Here is a 19,845-nt window from a genome sequence, read left to right as displayed (position 1 = left end):
CTCTAGTAATATTAGTTTTTCAATTACAGGTGTTACTTCTTCCAAGAGAAACCTCTTAGACATTTTACATGTAAATGTTTAAACAACCAAACTCAACTTACACAAGCTTTTTAAACAAAACCCCAGAGTTTTATTATTAAAGTACATTTATATTTTATGGTGTCTTAAAACAGCAGCTACATGCACAGTTCTAACAAGTGAATTAAACTTTAAATCCCCAATGAATTTTAATATTGTGTCCTTTTAAAATATAAATAATTTAGCATTTTCAGTAACTAAAATCAAAATATTTTCCCCATTTATGATGTAATTAAAGACATATTAATTTGTATCCACCACTGTATAGCTTTGATTTCAGAAGATTCACACCTCCTTCAAATTAGAAATAATTGTCAAAGAAGCAATTCAGAAAATTATTTCTGGTGGTGTGGTGTAGGGCAGGCTATCCTGCATTCCCCTCGCAGTTCCAAGTGCTATGTTATCTAAAGGAGTATAAAGTACTACGTGAGTGCATGCATGCGCTAACCGGCAGCGTCTAAAGCTGGCCCGGGATCCAGCGTGGAGGGGGCCCAGCTCTGTCAGGAGCCTGGCTGCTACCAGCACGTGTCTGGATCCCTCCTGCGCTCCCGGGGTGCAAACCCAGAAACACAGGGCGGGTTTTCTCCGGCTGGATCTTGGTTTGTGTGGGCATTGCTGCCACCGCACGGCCAAACCCTGAACACTCCTCCTCCCCCCTCGCAGGCTCCAAACTGCTCAGCACGACACTCCTGCCACAAACCCTCTCAGCAGCCCCTCCTACTCAAGCCTCCCAGAGCCCACCACCGAGTTCCCAAAATTACTTCCATATGAAGAAGATTCGTAGGAACTTGAAGCACTCAGATCTTGCAGACAGTCTCTTTCAAATGTGAGCCACCAGCTGTGAGAACATGTCAGTGTTGTAGAACTACACTAAACCAATAGTCCCAAAGACAAGAGAAAATCGTGCAGGTGCTGGTCAGGGTAGCTGCAGCCCAACTGACATGCCAACAAAGGCTGAAACAGCTCCTTTTCTAAAATAGCTTTCTCCAAATATCCCCCCAGCAAAGCCTGCTTTTAGAAGGCTGGACTCAGCACACCACTGTGTCTGTCAGCTGCAGAGGCTCAGCAGTCTCTGAGCAGGCACATCATACTGAAGAGACATGGTGAGTTAAGTCACAACAGAAAGGGAAAAGGGAGTTCAATAATTTTTCACACACAAACAGGTGTCTACATTCATTCCTGTTTCTTAGCTCTTATGAACAGCAGCTTGCTTCATATTGAAAGATTTTACAGTACTTACCTGTTAGGAGTCACAATTTTTTTTTTATTCTGCTGCACATGACTTGGTAAGCTCATTTATACATGTGCCAAAGGCACCACAGAAATACAAGCACAGCTGTGGGTTTAACCTGTGGAATAATGCTCCACTGGTCTGAAAAACTCAGCAGCACTCTTGCAGAGTTTTGACCTGACTTTTTGGGAATAACATTTAAAATAATCCAAATAACCAGGCTGTTTTCAATAAATACCATTTAAAGTATCTTCACCCTTTCCTTATGTGATCAATGAAGATATGAACTGTGCAGTTTATGAACCTATATGTTTGCAGGTCACCTTTTTTCCTCACAACTACTTCACCTGTAGCTTTCTAAGAGGAAGTGAGAAAAAAAATCCTATCAAGTATGACAAACATCATCTATCATTTTGACAAGGTCAGAAAGGAAGTAAAAATGCTTCAGGGCTTCCTAGAGAGAACAAAGCTGCAGAAAACATTCATTCAACACTCACTATCTTTGATGGACTGAATTAAAAGTATGGCTCAGTTAGTCAACTAAAAATATAAGGCAACTGAGGAGTCTCTGCTTTATCTTCCACACTAGATGGAAAAATATGTGAATGCACTCACCTTTTTTGCTCTTTGTGCTATATTAGGTGTTCTAGTGAGCAGCTTTTCAATCAGGTATTCTCTGTTCTGCAAAACCAACATTTGTTAAGTTAAAAATCAATAAAAGGAAAGAAGACATTTCACATAGATTTTAAGGCAGAGCAAAATTTACTCATAGGGTTAAACGTTTTACCTTGGCTTTCTGGAAAAATTTGCATTTTAAAAGTTCTGCTGCTGTGGGCCTGAAAGATCAATAATAAATTAGAACAGAAAACAAAGACCCCTCCCAGTGAATACAGTACAGACGTTAGTTAAATGGTACGTCTCTAATACTTTGAATTAGTACTGTATGAATGGGGAATGAATGATCATAGCTACTGAATTAATTCACACAAACTCACTTACCACACATGAAAAAAATTAAGCCTCTCTATGGCAAAAATACCAAAAAAGAGAGAAAAAAAATCAGTCTCTTAAGCTGCCATTTCCCACCCTTTTTTGTTCAACACAAATGCATTTAACCTTTTAAAAAAACAAATAAGACAAAAAAAAAACCACAAAAAAGTCAGGTATTGCTTTCTTCCCCAAATGACTATGAATACAACTAAAACTTTGCTCCACAGCAATAAAAGCATAGTTACATTTTCCATACAGCAGCATCGGTACCTCCTATTGGCATCCTTTTACCTCATTGATGTCAACAGATATTCTCAAGAGCTATACTGACACTATTTACATGGTGCATAAACCAAAGAGTCATCAGGATAATCTTCCAATCAAACAGACAAATACAAACCAAAACAACAGCTGTAAGGTAAAAACTGACACTTCCTTTTTACTTGCAGCTCTGTTTAAGTCTGTTTCAGCATTTCCAAGAGATAACCACAATCTCACAGCTATCAAAGTGATTACAACAGCAGGTTTTGTCTCCCTAGATTCAGGAATCTAAAAAGACACTTATCTAGCCAAAGCCAGACTCTGGTACTGAAGCAGACTCTGAAGAGAAAGTGAAGCATCTCTTGGGATGAGATAAAATCGTTTCCATTAGGAGCCCATACAGGACTAATTTTGATACAGCTAAATTTAAGGAAGTCAAAATCTTCAAGACCCATAATTTCTAAATAAACAGAAGAAACATCTGCTCTAGTTTTCCATTTGAATTCCAGCAAGAGATTGAATATAGAACAAACTAGGTAAAACACTTAGAAAGCTTCCATTTGGAAAATCTCAATCTCAAAAAACCCCCCAAAATCTGACCTAATTTATTTCTTTGAGGACAGATCAGTAAAGTTAGTGAGCAAAAGAGTAGTAGTAAATAGTCTGTATGTATATATCAGTTCATACTTGCAAGGAATAATGAAACAACTTGACATTAACAAAACATTCAATTTAGACAGACAACAGGTTCCATAGAGCACAGTTTTCTTCACCTCCAAAACACCAAGTTCTACAATAAAGGAGTTTCAATCACTGGTCCTGTGGAGACCACCAGACTTGGTAGTAATTCATAAATGTATCTTGGATGAGCAAAAAGGAACGGAAAACTATTTAAAAGAAAAAATAGCTTCTGTGCCAAAATTTTAGAGTTCTCAAAGTACAGTGCTATCACATCTTACAACAGGGTTATGCACACTTAAAAGCTACATTTTAGTAAAGTTTCATCCAAACTAGTGTTCTCCATTCCTCTACCATTAATTATGCCAGAAGCTTCTGAACTGGCCTGGACATGTTTTCTGGCCCTGTTTTCCACACAAGCTGCAGCAATGAATTGCAGCTGTGGACTGTGAGCAGCATCCTTGGCACTGTGGAGAGAGAAACACCCAGAAAGATCCCCAAAAGAAAAACATCATAGTCTGAGACAGCAGCAGTGCAATGCCTGTCCTAGAATTTGCCACAAAGAGAGAGGACTTCTCCCACTTCTCTGACATCATGGCTGCTGGAGGGATCTCCATGCAAAATTACATCCGGGATTCCAAGAAATATGATGACCCCCCCAGTATAAAAAAAATTGCTCTATACCCGTTTCTATCTGAACATCTATTTGCTGGTCTAATTGTTCCATTCAAGGCAATCCTCAGGATGAAGTTATTGCATGTGGTTTAATAAATCTATAAATTTAAATAAGTACCTTAAACACCAAAGCCTTTACTACATGTCAGGTAACTCAACATTATGTATTCAAGGAGACAAGGAAAACTCATTTTATTTACTTCTCATTCATTTATACCACTTTAATCTTGCCTGAAAATTGCTAGATACAGGAAACTAAAAGAAGCTTGATTATCAAGAGCTTGATTATCCATTATTATTATTATTATACCTATCTGTAAGCAGCCAAACTGCAGCACTAAGCTTAAAGCATCAGGACTTGCTACTAAGACCAACAAGGGTAAGGGGTTTGAGAAGCTGAAAGCAGTACACAAATGAACATTGAGTGAAAAATATTTTCAAGTATTTCAAGAATAAAGATGTGGCCACAATCTTTGTTGTTAATTGTACTTGTTCTCTAGTATTCCTGCTGTCACCTTTTCAATGTGACTCCCTACAACCATATCCTGCACTTGGGCTAACATTACATTAGGAAGTACACGCCACAAATGACACACACGATCAGGATTGCTTTCTCAGAAAAATCTTTCCACAAAAAATAGTATCTCTGAAACTCTAGAAAACAGTGATATACTAAACACTTTAGGAAATAAAGCTAATTACAATGTGCTTCCTACAATTCTTCAACAGAAAAAAGCCTGCAAAAATGAGTGTGCATAAAAATGAATAAATAAATTAATCATTCAGGGAACTTGGGATACCAACAATGGTTTTGAAATAAATATTTAATACTTTCATCACCTTGATTTAAAAAACACAGCAAGAAAGAGCAAATAAAGACACTATGACATGCAGTTCCCTACATAAACATGAGGAAAATTCAACAAACTTGGAGCCCCTAACTTTACAGTAAAAAAGAAAACAAAAACATTTTAGCAAGTCATTTTCTCTGGAAATATCCCAGTTAAAAACAGCAAGTTTATGCCACAAAATGAGAAAAATCAACATAAAATTATTCATTTTTAATTTCTTTTAAAGGCAAGAGAATGATATATTTGGTTACCAACTGTTCTGCTGCTCAATCTGAACAGTCTTCTTAGACTTGTGCACAGTATCATGATTTATATCTTCCTTCAGATGAGAAATTAAGATGTAGAGCAAGAACTTTTATTTGAGCCACGTTTAATTCAATACTATGTTTAAGTATAAATACATTAGGTTAACAATCAGAAAAGTAGTAAACTTAGGGAACAGTAAAAAGGCAATTTCTTCTCCCCAGATGGACGTGACTGAAGGCTGCTATTTCCAAAAGTCAAACTGTACACTTAAAGATTCTATCACTGGAACTTGAAGTAGTCTATATTTTCAAAAATAATTCTATTTTACATGGCAATGGTGACCTACCTTTTGGAAGGATCTTTTTGAAGGCATAATGAGATTAGTTTCCTAAAGGATTTGCCATACTTTTTCATCATCTCCTTGTCCTCTACACCTGTCTCTAAAGTGGGAGGGTCATTTTGAAGCGTTAGCATTAACACCTAAAATAAACCCAAAAATGAGGTGTCATAAGCAAAACCAATTGGAAATGTAGAAATTAAAAGAAAAAAAATACTCCACAGAATACATTTATTTAGATACCCTGAGTTGCTATTGAAAATGAAGTAGTACTAACTATCTAGCAGCATTAGTAATACAGCTAACAGCATTAACAATTACAAAGTGATTGTTACTTTCATAGGAGGGTATTTGTGATAAGGTGCTGCTCCTGTTGCTAACTCAATGGCTGTTATCCCAAAACTCCACATATCGGCCTTGAAGTCATAACCTCGCACCTGAAACAGAACCAGAACAGAAAACGAAGGTGGTGATGTCTCAAGTTCCAAAATAAAAAGATAAAATGTTTTAAATTTTTGATTAGCATTAGAAATACCTGCTCCATTACTTCAGGGGCCATCCAGCAGGGAGTACCAACAAATGTTTTCCTTACTTTGTTACGAGTAACATCACCTCCAGTTGCTAAAAATGCACTAACACCAAAATCTGGGAAAGAGGAGAAAAGTTGAAATCTGTTAAACTGCCAACAACAAAGCAAAAGTTTCACATTTTAGAAATAACGTCAGTTCCTGCAGGAAGGCTTATAAAAAACTCTCCATTGCAAAGCTGACCTTTGCTCCATGATACACTGTTCATGAAATGCTATAGAATAGAAGGTACAGTTTTATCAGGGAAATCCACACTAAAACATCCTCAGGTTTAACCTCACAGTATGTGTCTTCCTGGATAAAGTTGCAAAGGATTCCAATACATCTGTCACCTAGAGTTTTCAAATATTCACTTTGTGCCAAGGTTTGCATCTGATATTGTTCAAAGACAAGGCGCTTCTTCTGCATAGCAAATAAACATGAATCTGATTTGAACAAGAGACAATACTTGATGTAATTTCAATTCTTATGAGAATTGGACAAACCAAAGGCAATCAGAAAAGTCACCACTAATATTCAATTAATAGTAGACCAGGACATGAATAACTTTTTCCAAATTCTGAAATAGATTAGGAAAAAAACCCAAAAGGCTCAGTGTTCTGTTAATCTGTTACTACATCAAGGACAGCTGTATGATGTAGTAACATCATAGAGGGAGAAGTAGGCGTGTAAGTGGAAGAAAGAGCAGGTTCCCAATGTATGTAGAAATACTGTCAATTTTGAATGGAGCTGTATGAAGAGTATTTTCAACTATACTAGTTACAATGCAGTTATACTGAAATAGAGTATTTCACTATAGACTTCAATTTATTCCCTAATGCTTTCCTGTTGTTACCTGATTTTAAGGTTGAAAAGAAAACGCCTCCAGTAATTACAGAAAAATGTAGTTTTATCATTATTAGACACTGGCATATTAAAGCCCTTAAAACACATGTTTACGTGGTACTTTGAAAGCATCATTTATATAAAAATGACAACTTCTGTCTATAGCCATTTTTATTACTGAGGGCTCTCAGTGCTCAGTCACCCTCTTTAGACTGTGGGAGGCCTGGCAGTGTGCTGGGGGAAGGGGCCGGTATCACCACCTGCTCCCACTGTTTTCCAGATAATCTGATACCAGTCTGAGAGATGGGATATGAGCCTTGCTCTTATGAGACCAAATAATTCAATTCTTACAGATTACAGCTCAAGAAGCACATCAATGCACTCAGAGGACATTTAAGATGCTAAACTGTATCCAACAGATACCACTGCCAGACAAATGGCAGATATGCCAAAAATAATTCTCAGTGAGATATATCTCTTACATCTCAGTAACTAGTAAACTTATAGTCCAAGTCCTTATGATGGACAGTACACACAGATTGTTGGATCTCCAAGAACTATTACAATTACTTGCAGAAAAAAATGAAATTAACAGAAATATCAGCTTCTACAATTTGCAAGCTGTTTAAGGTGCATGGGTGAATAAAATGGAAACATTAAAAGGACATTAGAAAACTTGCCTTAAATATTTGATGTGACACAGAGAAATATTGAATAATTTGAGTCAAGTATCATTAATCAAGAATCCTGAAATCTGAAACTGGATAACTTGTGGCTACAAAACCCCAAAAGGAAGTGTTAAAAGCCAATAGAAAAACTTTCCCCCTTGATACCAGTTGCCCCGATCCAGCTGCAGTTACCTTTTGCTTTTATTTATTCATTACTCTACCACCACCATTACCTGCTATTTGTACAGAGCCATCCTCACCCAGTAGAATGTTGCCAGCCTTCAAATCTCTAGAATGTACAAACAGAGGTTAGCATGAAAGCACATACTGTGCATTTTATGCAAACAAATATTGCACACTGAAGAGTTTCACAATAGAGCATTTTCAAATTTAAAACCGAGAAAGGAAGCTGATGTGTAAAATGTAACTGAATAACATTAAAACAGAGCGCAGAACTCCAACTCTAACAAATTTTCACATATAAAAAGACCAGAATTCAGCTCAAGCATAAAGGAGCAAAATTCAGGAATAGATTTTAAGAAGGTAGATATTTAGGTTCAAAGTCTGGTTTACCATCTTTTATAAATACAGTCTCACAAACTAAAGCTTTCAACAAGCTACAGTCAATTTTGAAAATGCTTTTCATTATGTATTTGCTCCTACCTGTGAATTTGCCCATTCCTGTGTAGATAGTCTAAGCCCTCCAAAACTTCTTTAAGAATTGTTGCTATTATGGGTTCTTCAAGCACACCATTTTTGTGCTCTCCTCTGTTGACAATATACTTTATTATATCAAGCATTGAACCTGCATTACAGATCCAGGAGAGGAAAAAAGCATATACAAAGCATTATCATATCAGATTCCTTAGAAAGCTGAATTTCTTCATTCTTTCTATGCTACTGCAATTTAAATTTTTGCATGTATGTGTAAATGCTCCATGTAACTAGCTCTTAGAATAAAGCACACCACTAACCCATTCAAACAAGATATAGAGCACTGCTTTTTGTCAAAAATACTATAACACTTAATGATCCATTAGAAAGATCTGCTAACACTTGCAAAGCAACCACTAATTAAAAATTCAGGAGTACCCCATATTTAAGCAGACATGTACTGCAAAGATCTTGGATTATTATCCAGTTTAGATCATGCTTCATGTATTCACAATGTAAACACACAGCTGCAAGATTGGAAGGAGACAAATACAAACAAATGATAACATTCCCAGTGACACACAGTTTGACATAGAACCTCAGTTATTATACACTTCAAGGCTTTTAATGGAAACTTTTTTTTTTATCCAAGTACTATTCAACAGCTCACAGTAAACTCCTGTCATGAATTACTTGTTTCTTTCATGGTCTATGCCTGCTTCTGCTTGAACTGACCAATTCAACCAAATGTGACACAACAAGTGCTATGAGCACTTCCCCTCCTTGTTTTCCAGCATCATGGTGAAGCAGCCTGCTGCCATCAAGACTAATCTTGAACAACATCAGGTAACAACCGGGACCAGAACAACCATTTTCTTCTGGGGCCTCTCTTTTCTGAACTACAAGCACATTAAGTTCAGCCTCCTTTTTCCTCTTCCAGAGCTAAATAAGAATTTTATACCAGTAGCTATTATCATTAAAAAATGCAATGAGTGTTTGGTTAGCTTAAGCAATAAAAAAGGATGCAATATGCGTAATACTTGGCCTAGGATGGATCTTGCTTGAATAAGGAATGAGTAATACTCATTATGAAAGCAGATATATATGCATTTTTATAAAAATACAGAGGATTCTAGAGAAACTCCATAAAACATCACACTGAGAGAATTGAATTCATTCCAATCAGTTTTCCCTACACAGCCTTAATAGAGAAGTTTCATAAATTGGTTCAGAATGAAAATTAAATTCTGTTTATATAACTACTGTATTTCAGTAATTCTGAGCCTATCCTATGAATACAGATATACAAACTTCGTAAGCTTGCACATTGCTCCTTAACATGCCTACATCTTGAGGTTCATCCTATGCAGTGTCTACCCCTTTCTCATTAGTTTAGCTCAATGAACTCACAGGTGGTACATTAGGGGAAAAAATCCTACAACTGCCTTGCAGCTAAACAAGTAAAACCAGTAACTTACCCCCACTTAATAGCTTCATAACCAGCCACAGTTCATCCTTCACCACAAAAGATGTGTAATAGGTCACCACATTAGGGTGATTGCACTGACTCATTGCTTGAATTTCTTTCTGTAAGAAATACAAAGCCCAAAACAACAGAGCTAGCTATCAGTTTTGCTAGTATAAAGTTAAATTTCCAAAGTGAAATACTATAACAGAACTAAAGTATGTACGGAGTATGCATCAAGGCATTAAAACATTTCAATTTACCTAAAGATCTGCATGCAAGAAAAAACATTATTGCTAAAAACATGAGGGAAGTTTGGCCATAACATACAGGCATAGCTACAACACTTTTCTCCTGAGAACAGCAAAGAAATTACTGTTAAAATCTCAAATTCACAGTAAGCAATGAAGAATGAGTAGTCTCCAAGAGCTGAAGGTGTGGGTAGAGGCTGGACAACAAAATGCAAGGAAAGGTCAAAATCTACTGCATTTTCTGTTCAAAAGTGATATGAAGAGAAGAATGGGAACAGGTAGGAAAGGAGGAAGGAAGCCGTCGAACAAAGGACAAGCACCACTGGCTCAGTTGCTGTGGGACAGACAGGTAGACACCAGAGCCACACAAGTAAACAGAAATAGAGAAAAAGCAATATTACAGGCTAAAAGTCATAGGAAACAATTGACTAGAGGAACACAGAGTCACTAACAGATGCACAACGTGGCACTACCAAGTAACAGCATCTATGACACGCCACAGCTGTACACATTAAGAATGACTGTCTTGTATCTGTTAATTCAAGCAGAGTTCTTTTTATATTCACTCTTTCACATAATTGTTCTGTAACACCTTTCTGGCCACTCTCATTCTTCTGCCAATCTTTACACAGGAGCATGAGGCCTCTTCTGTACCACAGGGTTTGAACTCACACCAATTTAAGATGTCCCAACCCTACTTGTCCCTCTTTACTTCCAGCTACAGAGCCCAAATCCACACCTGGTGCTAGAGGACATGCCCCTGGAGGGTGAGCTAGTCTGGAAGCCAATCCAGCTAAAAAGGTCTTCCTCCTCTCCTCTATCCCTGAAAAGCAACTGTTTGAGGGGAACCGTTTCTCTTTGACTCAACAGCACTTGTGCAAGTTACACACTAAGCAGGTCCCACTTAGGTTGATTCAAGCTGCCCGAAATGCCATTTTCAACTTTAAACTTCATTTTAGCAATTGTTTGAAAGAGGTTCTTTGTTATTTGCAATGTATTCAAAATCACAGCTGGTTTCTAACAAAAAGTTAATTATATGTATTAAAGACTGGGATTTAATCTCATGGTGCTTGTAGGAAACTATTAAAGTCAGGCTGTAGTTCGACACACATTTCAGCTTGTTCTGCTGTCCATAGTCCTCCTCCCTTAGACAATTTGTGAACCCTGAACACAGGGTGAAGGAAGAATGCCTGGATAATGAATCAATGAGCCTGAATAATAAGAGCAATTTGCAAGATAGCTCCCTGTCATCCCCCAGAAGACAGTAGGTGAAAGACAGAAGACAGACATGTAGAGTACATTTCCCTCTCCCAGAAGACATGTCATCTTAAACACAAGTCAAATTACTGCCTCATGTTCTTAATTCAGCTACCCATTCCAAACCATAACTGTAACTCCCCCAGTCCTGGTTACTATTTCATTTCTTACACTGTTATATTGTTTTCCTATGGTAATACAACAGTGACTCAAAAAGTCCAGCTGACACCACTGGGCAAAAATGCATCTCATCTATTTTTCTTAGACATTAATAATGCAGAAATGTGACTAATTGACTGAGATAAGCTTCACTATCTTTAACTGAAAAGTGTTTTGAATATTTTACCTCCCTGCATCAACTTATGGGCAACAATTGAGCTACCACAGTAACCATTGCCAAAGGCACCTTGCATCTCAGCTTTCGTGACTTTTTTTTCGAAGAGTCTTTGCAAAACAAAAATAAACAAACAGCCCCTCATGCGAGATAAGGGATGAAATTTATTCAAGAAAGAATTAAATCACTTCAGACTTGTGGTTCTAGAAAACTCCTATCGCAAACAAAATAGTAAGCCTCCACAGACTTCATCTCTTTGGCTATAGCCCACGATATGCACAGGTGAGAAAGAAAAGAATTCATTTAAAATACACTGCCAGGGAAACAGCTTGCAGCAGAACATTCAGGAGAAAACACTGGAGCTTTCTCCACATTTATGCCACCTCAGACATTCAACAGCAGCAAAGAAGTAACAGCAATTTAAGTCTCTCCCTCATCCCTCTCTTCCCCCTGCCTTGCACTAGTATAGGCATTTGTGTGCTTCACCAGGCAATATGCCCAGGTTAAACGCTAACCTCTTTCAGCCAGGTTACTCCTGATCCAGTTTCACGGAGCAGCTGCATAAAAATGTCTTTCAGCCTAAGGGCAGGTGGGTGACACAGTTAATAAGCAACTGCGAGACAGCTCCTTTCCGTGCTGGGCTGCAGCAGCAGCGGGCCGGGCGCTGAGCAGGCCGGGCCCTGAGCGGGCCCGGCTCCCGCGGCCTCCTCACACAGCCGGGGGCTCCTGTACATCTCCTGCCCCCGGGGTAAACACCGCAGAACAGCCAACAGCCTGGAAAATCCCTTCAAGCAAATTCTACACAACGTTCTGGCGTTTGTGGACTTGAGGGTTTGATTGTTTTAAAAACCTGGAGGTAAAAGAACAGGGAGGACACCCAGTCAGGACAGTGCTAAGGACAGGACTTTTCCCTTGGCTTAGGGGGTAAAGGTACACTTAGGTTGCAATAGTGAGAACACGGGACATTGCAGGAAACAGAGTATCGAATTTCAGGAGTTTGGCAGTTTGTGTAACCTCAGTAATATTTAAACTCCCTCCCACACTGCCTTTCTATTTTAATTGACACTGGCCCAAATCCTGTCTGCTTCTATGGGTTGATGCATTTCCACTTCTCTCAAGGCCACACAGCTGAGAATTTGTGAAGGGTGCCTTTGCACAGTATTCATAAGCACTCTGCACCATCATTTTAAAAAACAGCGTGTTCAGAGAACAGACAGTTTTAGAACATCCCTGTGCCAACAAAAACTGTTTCATCAGAAAAATGATTAAAAACTGATTAAGCTCAAAATTTTTAGACTCAAATTCTGCCAAAAACACAAGAACACTTTAAGTACTATCAACTGAAATGAAAATGTTACTACAGTTGTAACAAGAGTTTTGAAGGTCAATTATGCCTTTTTCCAGAAAAGTCTCTATTTTTCAAATAAAATTTTAAAGTTTCTCTAATAGAACTGAGTCATAGGTATACTGAAGAAAAAAGTTAATTATGTATGTGTACGCATGCACATATGTGTACACACTTCTATACCTCTCCTAACCAGGATCCAGGAAAATTCCAATTCATGTTCAGACCAAAACAGCTCAACAAATTAAAGAAACAAAAAATCTGAGCACAGAAAAGCAGAAATTGACTTATGCTATAAAATAAAACAGATGGTATGGACGGTTGTCTTTGTACCAAAAGAAAGCAATATAGTACCAAAAATTCAAGACCTACTGCCTCATTTGACAGACAGTGGAGACATGTCAACAGTAAAGACACTCAAGCATTTGGCAAGGGAACTTTTTACAAGCTTGTAACTAACTGCAATCGTTTCTCCAGACCACAACAATTTCCCTTGCAGATTTCTGGCAGTTTTGTCTGGTTTTGCTTGTTTGCTTGTGACATTTTAATTCTTAATTCCCAGTATTAGTTCAAATTCTAACCAAAAATTTCCAATTCTGACCAATTTATCTTACAGTTATTAGTATTTATTTTTTAATAGAAATGTTCTTTGGGGACTTAGCTGTTAATACATCATGCACAGCATCTCACCTTGGGCTTAAAGACAGTTCAGAATTTATCTTTTGAGTTTTCAGTTGACAGAATTCTCACTGCCTCAGAAGCAACTTCCACTACCACAATCCCCATAAAAAGCACAACAAAGTCGCATACAAGCGGTCACAAACTCAAGGCAAATGCCATCAATCACCAGGGGAAGAGCATTTTGGGTCCTCCACTGTAAAAAAGCCATTTTATCTGAAGAAACTGGACGGACCATACCCTCTGTATCAAATTCAAGATATCTTTTGCACTGGCAATTCCCTGCTGAGGAGATCATTTCCTTCAGAGGCAGGAATTTCTGCATTAGAAAAAGCCCACAGTCTCTAGGCTGTAGTATAACCTGTGGAACAGAAGAGAGTGTTCTCACTTTTAGAATGGTTCTGTGTCCTTCAAATCTTCTTATGCTGCCTATACATAAACACACAAGTCTTACAAGCACCTATCTAGGAGCATTAGAAAGCAATAGGTTTTGTGTTTCAATAGTTCTTCGCGAATTTTCTGGATTGCCATAACCAGTGCAGAGGAAAAACTCTCGCAGTTCCTTTACAAATGTCTTCTTACAGGTCCCTTTCTTCTCTGACCAGTGGCCCAAACAAATAATATTCTTCAAACATTCTTGTTACACCTATCTGATAAATGTGTGTTACTAGCTTTAACAAGAGTTTCCTTGTTAGATGGCCGTGCAGCCATTCCTCCTTTTCTCCTTAAAAGTTATCATTATGAAATGATCCAACATGTTTTAGTGCTTCAGACATTTTAAGGAGACTTACTAAATTTTTTCTGCATATTTTTAATCAGTGTTTAACCAAAGGAAAATGTATCTTTCCTCAGTATTAAAAAACAGACATCTAGACAGTAATAGCTTAAAAGCTGAGCTTCCAGAAAACAAGAGCTTAGGGTCTAGCCACAGTAATCCCAGGTTGATTATCTCAATATTAAAGTTTGCATATGTCGTTTTTGTGACATGAAAAAATATGCATTAAAAAAATCTCTTTAGGGAATGGTGTAAGTCTTTAAGATTATTTTCAAATCCTTCTCTCATATCCTGCATAAAATTCTACCTCACTCTTGGACCAAGCAAAAAAAAAGTCAAAACAGAAGGTAAGTCTCCATGTAACATGCTGCCCCTTTATTTACTTACAAGTAATTCATCCATACTGGTTTGGCATTTTTCTAAGTTGATCCTCTTTATTGCTACACGTTCTTGCCTGGGTTTGCAGAGTGCTGCCTGGACAACTGCTGTAGCACCGCTACCTGAAAAAGGGCAGGAAAGGAACAGTCAGAGATCAACAGAGATTCACAGATGAGGTAAACCAGTGACCAGCATGAGAAGCCCATACTGACAAAGAACTTCAAAGCTGCTGTTTATCCTTTTTCAGTGCTTTCTCCACATGCATACCTTTCCACTAGCAAGACACCTTTCACACATCTCAGATGGAAAAAAAAAAACCTGAAAGTTTCTTTTCCATATACCACAAAAAATTACAAAGCCAATGATTTCAAATGACATACTCATTTATCAAGACATCACCACCTCAATGCATTTTGTAGTTCATTACACTTCTGTCTTTGGATACAACTGTTTTAATCAAGAACATGACCTGCACAGTTGATACGTGGAGGGGTGGGTACTATGCTTTATCAACTGTTCTTTTTTTTTCTGTACTTTTAAGCCAGTCCCTATTTAACCAGGTTTTTTTGCTCCCCTATCCAATGAACAGAAAAAAAACCCAGTAAACTGTACATGCCAAATCTTCTACAGTTCCACCAGTGTTCATGCTCATTCATCACGACTGAAGTAACATCCTACAAGGAGCATGCTGATCCTTGTGAAGAGCACAGGAGGCACAAGTACCACACCAACAGTGACAAGATGCACATTACTGAATGGCCCAGCAGAGAAAGTCACTCATGTTTACTTGGCATGCAAATCACATATGGCCACACAACTATGCTGATAACAAAGCCCAGGGGAATTGAACAAACATGGGGGAAGAAATAGAATGATTTTCTCTAGAATGCTTTATTAGTGAACCACAGGAGTAAAAGGCATTGTTGCTTCTTTTATCAGGCACCCGCTGGCATTGACCCAGTCAGTATTGTCTCACTAAATTAATGAAATGATTGCCAGTAATATTCAGAAGGAGTTTTGCTCAAGTTGCACATCTTGTCGCCACATCAAATATAACAATGTGTTCTTCCTCAAATAATTACATTGTGCTCATGCATGCAGAAATCTAAAAGCTCCCAACAAGTTTCTACCCGTAATTCTAAATATTTCAATATAAATTATGGATTTCTGGTAAGTCATTTGAGCAACATGTTATATTGGCCTGCTTATAAACTATATTCTATTTATTTGGCATGTCCTAGATGAATACAAATTGTGAACAAAAAGCCTTTTGTTGTCAAGCTCTACAAACATGGATTCAGTTACCAGCCGACTTAAGAACAATTGAGAGCTTTTCCCTCTGCACATCTGAAAACAGCACCAACAATACCTCATGACTGAAAGTTATTGTACATGTTTTAAATGCTATTTGCTTAGTTATTTTCATGTATTGTTGGTTCACATGATGTTTTCACTAAAATCACAAAACTTTTTAACTGCATTTCAATTTTGTGTCAAAATTCTGAGCTCATCTTTAAAAAAAAGTCTCTTTAAAAAATCTCTCAACAGGACTAACTAGTCATGTTTCTGCAGGATGTGGTCACAGACAAATATTGACATGTCCTGTTCTGTCTGCTTACAGAATAAAGCCTTTAAAAATTCCAATAATGTAGGTAATAAAAGAATTAAGAGATTTTAAAAATTAAATAAGACATCCCAAGGAAGAAACCACCAAGTCAGCACAATTCAGCTAAGGTAAGACTCATATACATCACTTTAATAAATTTGTCTTGCAGTAGACATCAAGACACAAATCCTCTCATTACTCTGACAACACAAATATACATTGAAAGAGGAGAAAGTATTTTTAGCTATTAAGAACACAGGAAAAAAAAACCCAAGATTTTCCTTATGTATCTTTTTCATCTATGCCTTTAGTTTTATCTACTTGTAGAAAACAACCAAGATCTTTGCTTTTAACATAGATTTGTATACAAAAGCCTCTAAAAAGACAAACAGAATAAGCATACAGAGAATTTATTCACCCAATGCCATGATAAAAGCTTGACTTTTCGTCAAGTTAAATGACAGCAAGTAACACTTCAAAACACTTTGGAAAAATAAACTACCAAAAAAAGTATACTTTTCTGTGTTTTCTTCTCAGACAAAGGTGACTTACAATGGGATGTTCTTCACCACATGACTAAGATGTGCTGGCAATGCAAAAAGCTTTTTAGGTTTAGAGTAAAGCCAATATACCAAGTTTCTTCTTTCTCCAGCTTTTCTAATTCTCTACACAATACACTAGTTTGAGAGTAAAGTCAAGTTATGCAGTCTTCTCGGTTTGACTTATGTACATATCAAACCTGCTTGAAAAAGCAGTTTCACACACTGAAGCAGGAGCCAGACACTGAGTAGCTATATGCCTCCCTCCTCCTAAAGATGTTCTCTCTTTCTCTGGCTCACAAAGTGAACAATCAGGGATAGAGATAAGGAAAACCTGCAGCTTTCACATCTGGTCAAAAGAGTCCTTTTGTCTCCCCTACTAAACAAGGAGAAGTGTGAAGTGTTCCATAGGAGCAGCTATTAGAGACCAGACTACCTAAATAAGCATTTCAGTTGAAAGGTAACAATGCAGAACTAATGAACCTATCATCATACAGTGAAACTAAATTGTCACAAGCAACCATTTAGCATAACAAATTAGGATCACAGAAAATGATTGCATAGAATAGATTACAGTCAACTATTCCTTGTCAGAAGGTAGGGCTTCTTCAGATATTGAGCCTTGCAAGTCTTCCAAAACCCTCAAAGCAGAGAATACTAACTACAACATAGCCAAAACAGACTGGTTTAACACCCAGTCTCTGTTTAGCAAACTGACATAGTGTAATGAAATCTCAGGTTGCATAAAACCATGAAGCCTTTACAGCCAGTTGTCTCCTGCAGAACAAAACAATTACCCATGGTAATACTAAAAAAAAAAAAACAGCTTTGTAAGAACAATGGGTTTTTCCACTGCTGGAAAAGTCATTCTGCTACAGACATGTTCTCTTTGCCAATTTCAAAAGTTAGCAGTGAAACAATGCAATTTCAGACCACATCAAGATGCCTACTACTCCCATTTCACAACAGACAACAGGTCAGAGTTTCATCTTGCCCTGATGTTTTTGCTGCCATCCTCTCTAGTGTGAGCATGCCCTCACAGCCAACCTGTCCCTTCATGCTACAGGCCACGCACTCCCTACCAGTCCCATCCTCACTGCAACAGGGCCATTAGAATTGCTTTTAACCATCTGGGTTCACACAATAGAAACCTTCACAAGAGCTACTTCATATGGCCACACTGCACCTCTTCTGAAAGGATGTAACCTAAAAGCAGTTTTCTGCATTCCACTTTGCACATACTTCACAGAGAGCATATAAAAACTCCACAAATAGTCATCTGGGATTGAAGCTTACCCGAACAAGTTCCTTCCAGTTGTTCTAAATTTGACAGAAAGGTTTTTTTTCCTCTCTCCTTGTTTTTAAAACATGAATTTAACCCTTGCAGATCCTGACTTGACAAAGAGAAGGATACTTGACATTAACCTTTTAGTTTTAACTGCTCTCCACTAGTCAAGTCTCAAAAATACAGTGGGGTGAGATGGTTGGACCATATCACTGGCATATTGTACATGCCCACATCCTTCATACAAGGATGTGACACTTCATTTATTCCATTATTGCTAAAGGTCTGATACTTTCCACTTATCATGGCACAGTAACTGTATTCAAATAGACCACAAACATTTCTTTTCAATTTTGTTCTTCTCCTTAAAAACAAAAGCCCATTAGCCCATAATGATTCATCCAGTTTCTCTTTTAGTGGCTCAGTGTTAGTCTCTATAGTATTTCAGCACAAACCTCTTTTAAAGATCTCTGCAGTTTAGGTCACTAACAAAAGAGACCTTCCCCAATACTACACTGGTTCTAATTTCAGAAGAGGAGGATGAAACTTGTTGAGAATGGTAAGTTTTCTTGTTAACTAGGTATCTGAAGGGCTAGAGAACAGTTGCAATTGGAGAAGACTAAATATCTTATCTCAGAATCTATACAGTACCAACCTATGCCACCTGCATTTTTGTACACTTCTGCTCCCCCAACCTACAGAAACCTCCTAATAATACTTAATCTCCCATGACATCCTAGTTTTGAAGAAGAACCCCCCTAGGTAATACTTAAATGTAACTCCTATACTGGGTAACTGCAGGATTCCTTTTGCATGGAGCAGAATGCATTTGTGCACAAATCTAGATTAGGTTTCTACTTGTGAATACATGTGGAGTTTTTAATGTAATATACAAAGTACCTGTACTTATATATAAGCTTGGAAAGGTATGTTGTATGTGCTGTATGTTGCACACAATATTGTGCAGCATATTTCCAGCATTGCTAAATGTCTTATGAACCAATCAGCCCTTCAAAATATTCCATAGCAGCCCTGGGCTGAACCTCGCTGGTCTCTTCAATTTGGAAAGAATTAATTCTGTTGGTGGCAAAGCAATACTTTTGGTTAATAAACAGAGAACAAAGAATATTTAACTCCTTTCGGTTGCTACATTTTACCCCACAATACTTTAGACAACTTTCAGTATTACTCACTTTCTTTCATATTACTTCCACTGATTAAAATAAGTTATAAATCAGCCAGGTAAAGCTCATTTACACCTCCATACTGAACTCTAAATCTTTTGTAAACTTAGCTTCTTCACAGAAAACGAGCCATTATTTCCCTTTACATCTTCACATGACAAATACTTGAGTTTTTAAGAAGCTCACAATAATCATTCCCGCCCTAACAATTCCTGCCCACTTTGTGTTCTGAATTCATGCTAGGATCAAATCTCTCTCCTTATACCTCACTTGGATACTACTTTGCTTATCTTAGTAGTTATGATATAATTCAGTTAAATACACTAAGTGTTACATGAAATCAATGCCCACACCTAGAACTGCTACTTCTGCATTTTTGACATTCAAAGATTGATCTCTTTAATTCCTCAATGAATTTGTTTTGCAGTTGGACATTTAAAAACATTGCTATTATGGCTAAAGAACCACTGGGTTACTCAATTGTTGTACTTACCTTTTTGTGGGAAATTAGCTTACACAAAATCAGAGATCTAGCTGAGATCCCATACTACTTTTTAAAAGCCCATTGTGTAAACAATCCAGAAAAACCTTTCCAAATATGCTATACAGATATTTCAGTGATTGTAGAGAAGTCATAAATAGCCTAAATGTTGATGTCAAAATGATT

The 19,845-nt window shown here is 37.6% G+C and overlaps 1 protein-coding gene across 3 annotated transcripts in view; it reads right to left on the bottom strand.

The window, feature by feature from the left end:
- The window catches only part of STK39 (serine/threonine kinase 39), a 75,698-nt gene that overhangs the window by 44,947 nt on the left and 10,906 nt on the right, over nt 1-19,845 (bottom strand). For 2 of the 3 annotated variants that reach the window (XM_066553645.1, XM_066553644.1), the window contains exons 2-10: nt 14,574-14,686; nt 9,560-9,668; nt 8,091-8,232; nt 7,661-7,716; nt 5,883-5,992; nt 5,683-5,784; nt 5,357-5,490; nt 2,097-2,145; nt 1,925-1,990 (exon numbers count right to left, since the gene is read on the bottom strand). In XM_066553645.1, the coding sequence (XP_066409742.1) occupies nt 1,925-1,990; nt 2,097-2,145; nt 5,357-5,490; nt 5,683-5,784; nt 5,883-5,992; nt 7,661-7,716; nt 8,091-8,232; nt 9,560-9,668; nt 14,574-14,588 (783 nt within the window). In that variant the 5' untranslated portion in view covers nt 14,589-14,686. Of the gene's footprint in view, nt 1-1,924; nt 1,991-2,096; nt 2,146-5,356; nt 5,491-5,682; nt 5,785-5,882; nt 5,993-7,660; nt 7,717-8,090; nt 8,233-9,559; nt 9,669-13,651; nt 13,757-14,573; nt 14,687-19,845 lie in introns of those variants that run through there. The other variant, XM_066553646.1, reaches the window with a different exon arrangement.

The sequence above is a fragment of the Molothrus aeneus genome, chromosome 7 (assembly GCF_037042795.1).
Source record: "Molothrus aeneus isolate 106 chromosome 7, BPBGC_Maene_1.0, whole genome shotgun sequence".
Lineage (NCBI taxonomy): Eukaryota > Metazoa > Chordata > Aves > Passeriformes > Icteridae > Molothrus > Molothrus aeneus.
This window is presented reverse-complemented; position numbering and strand designations above follow the sequence as displayed.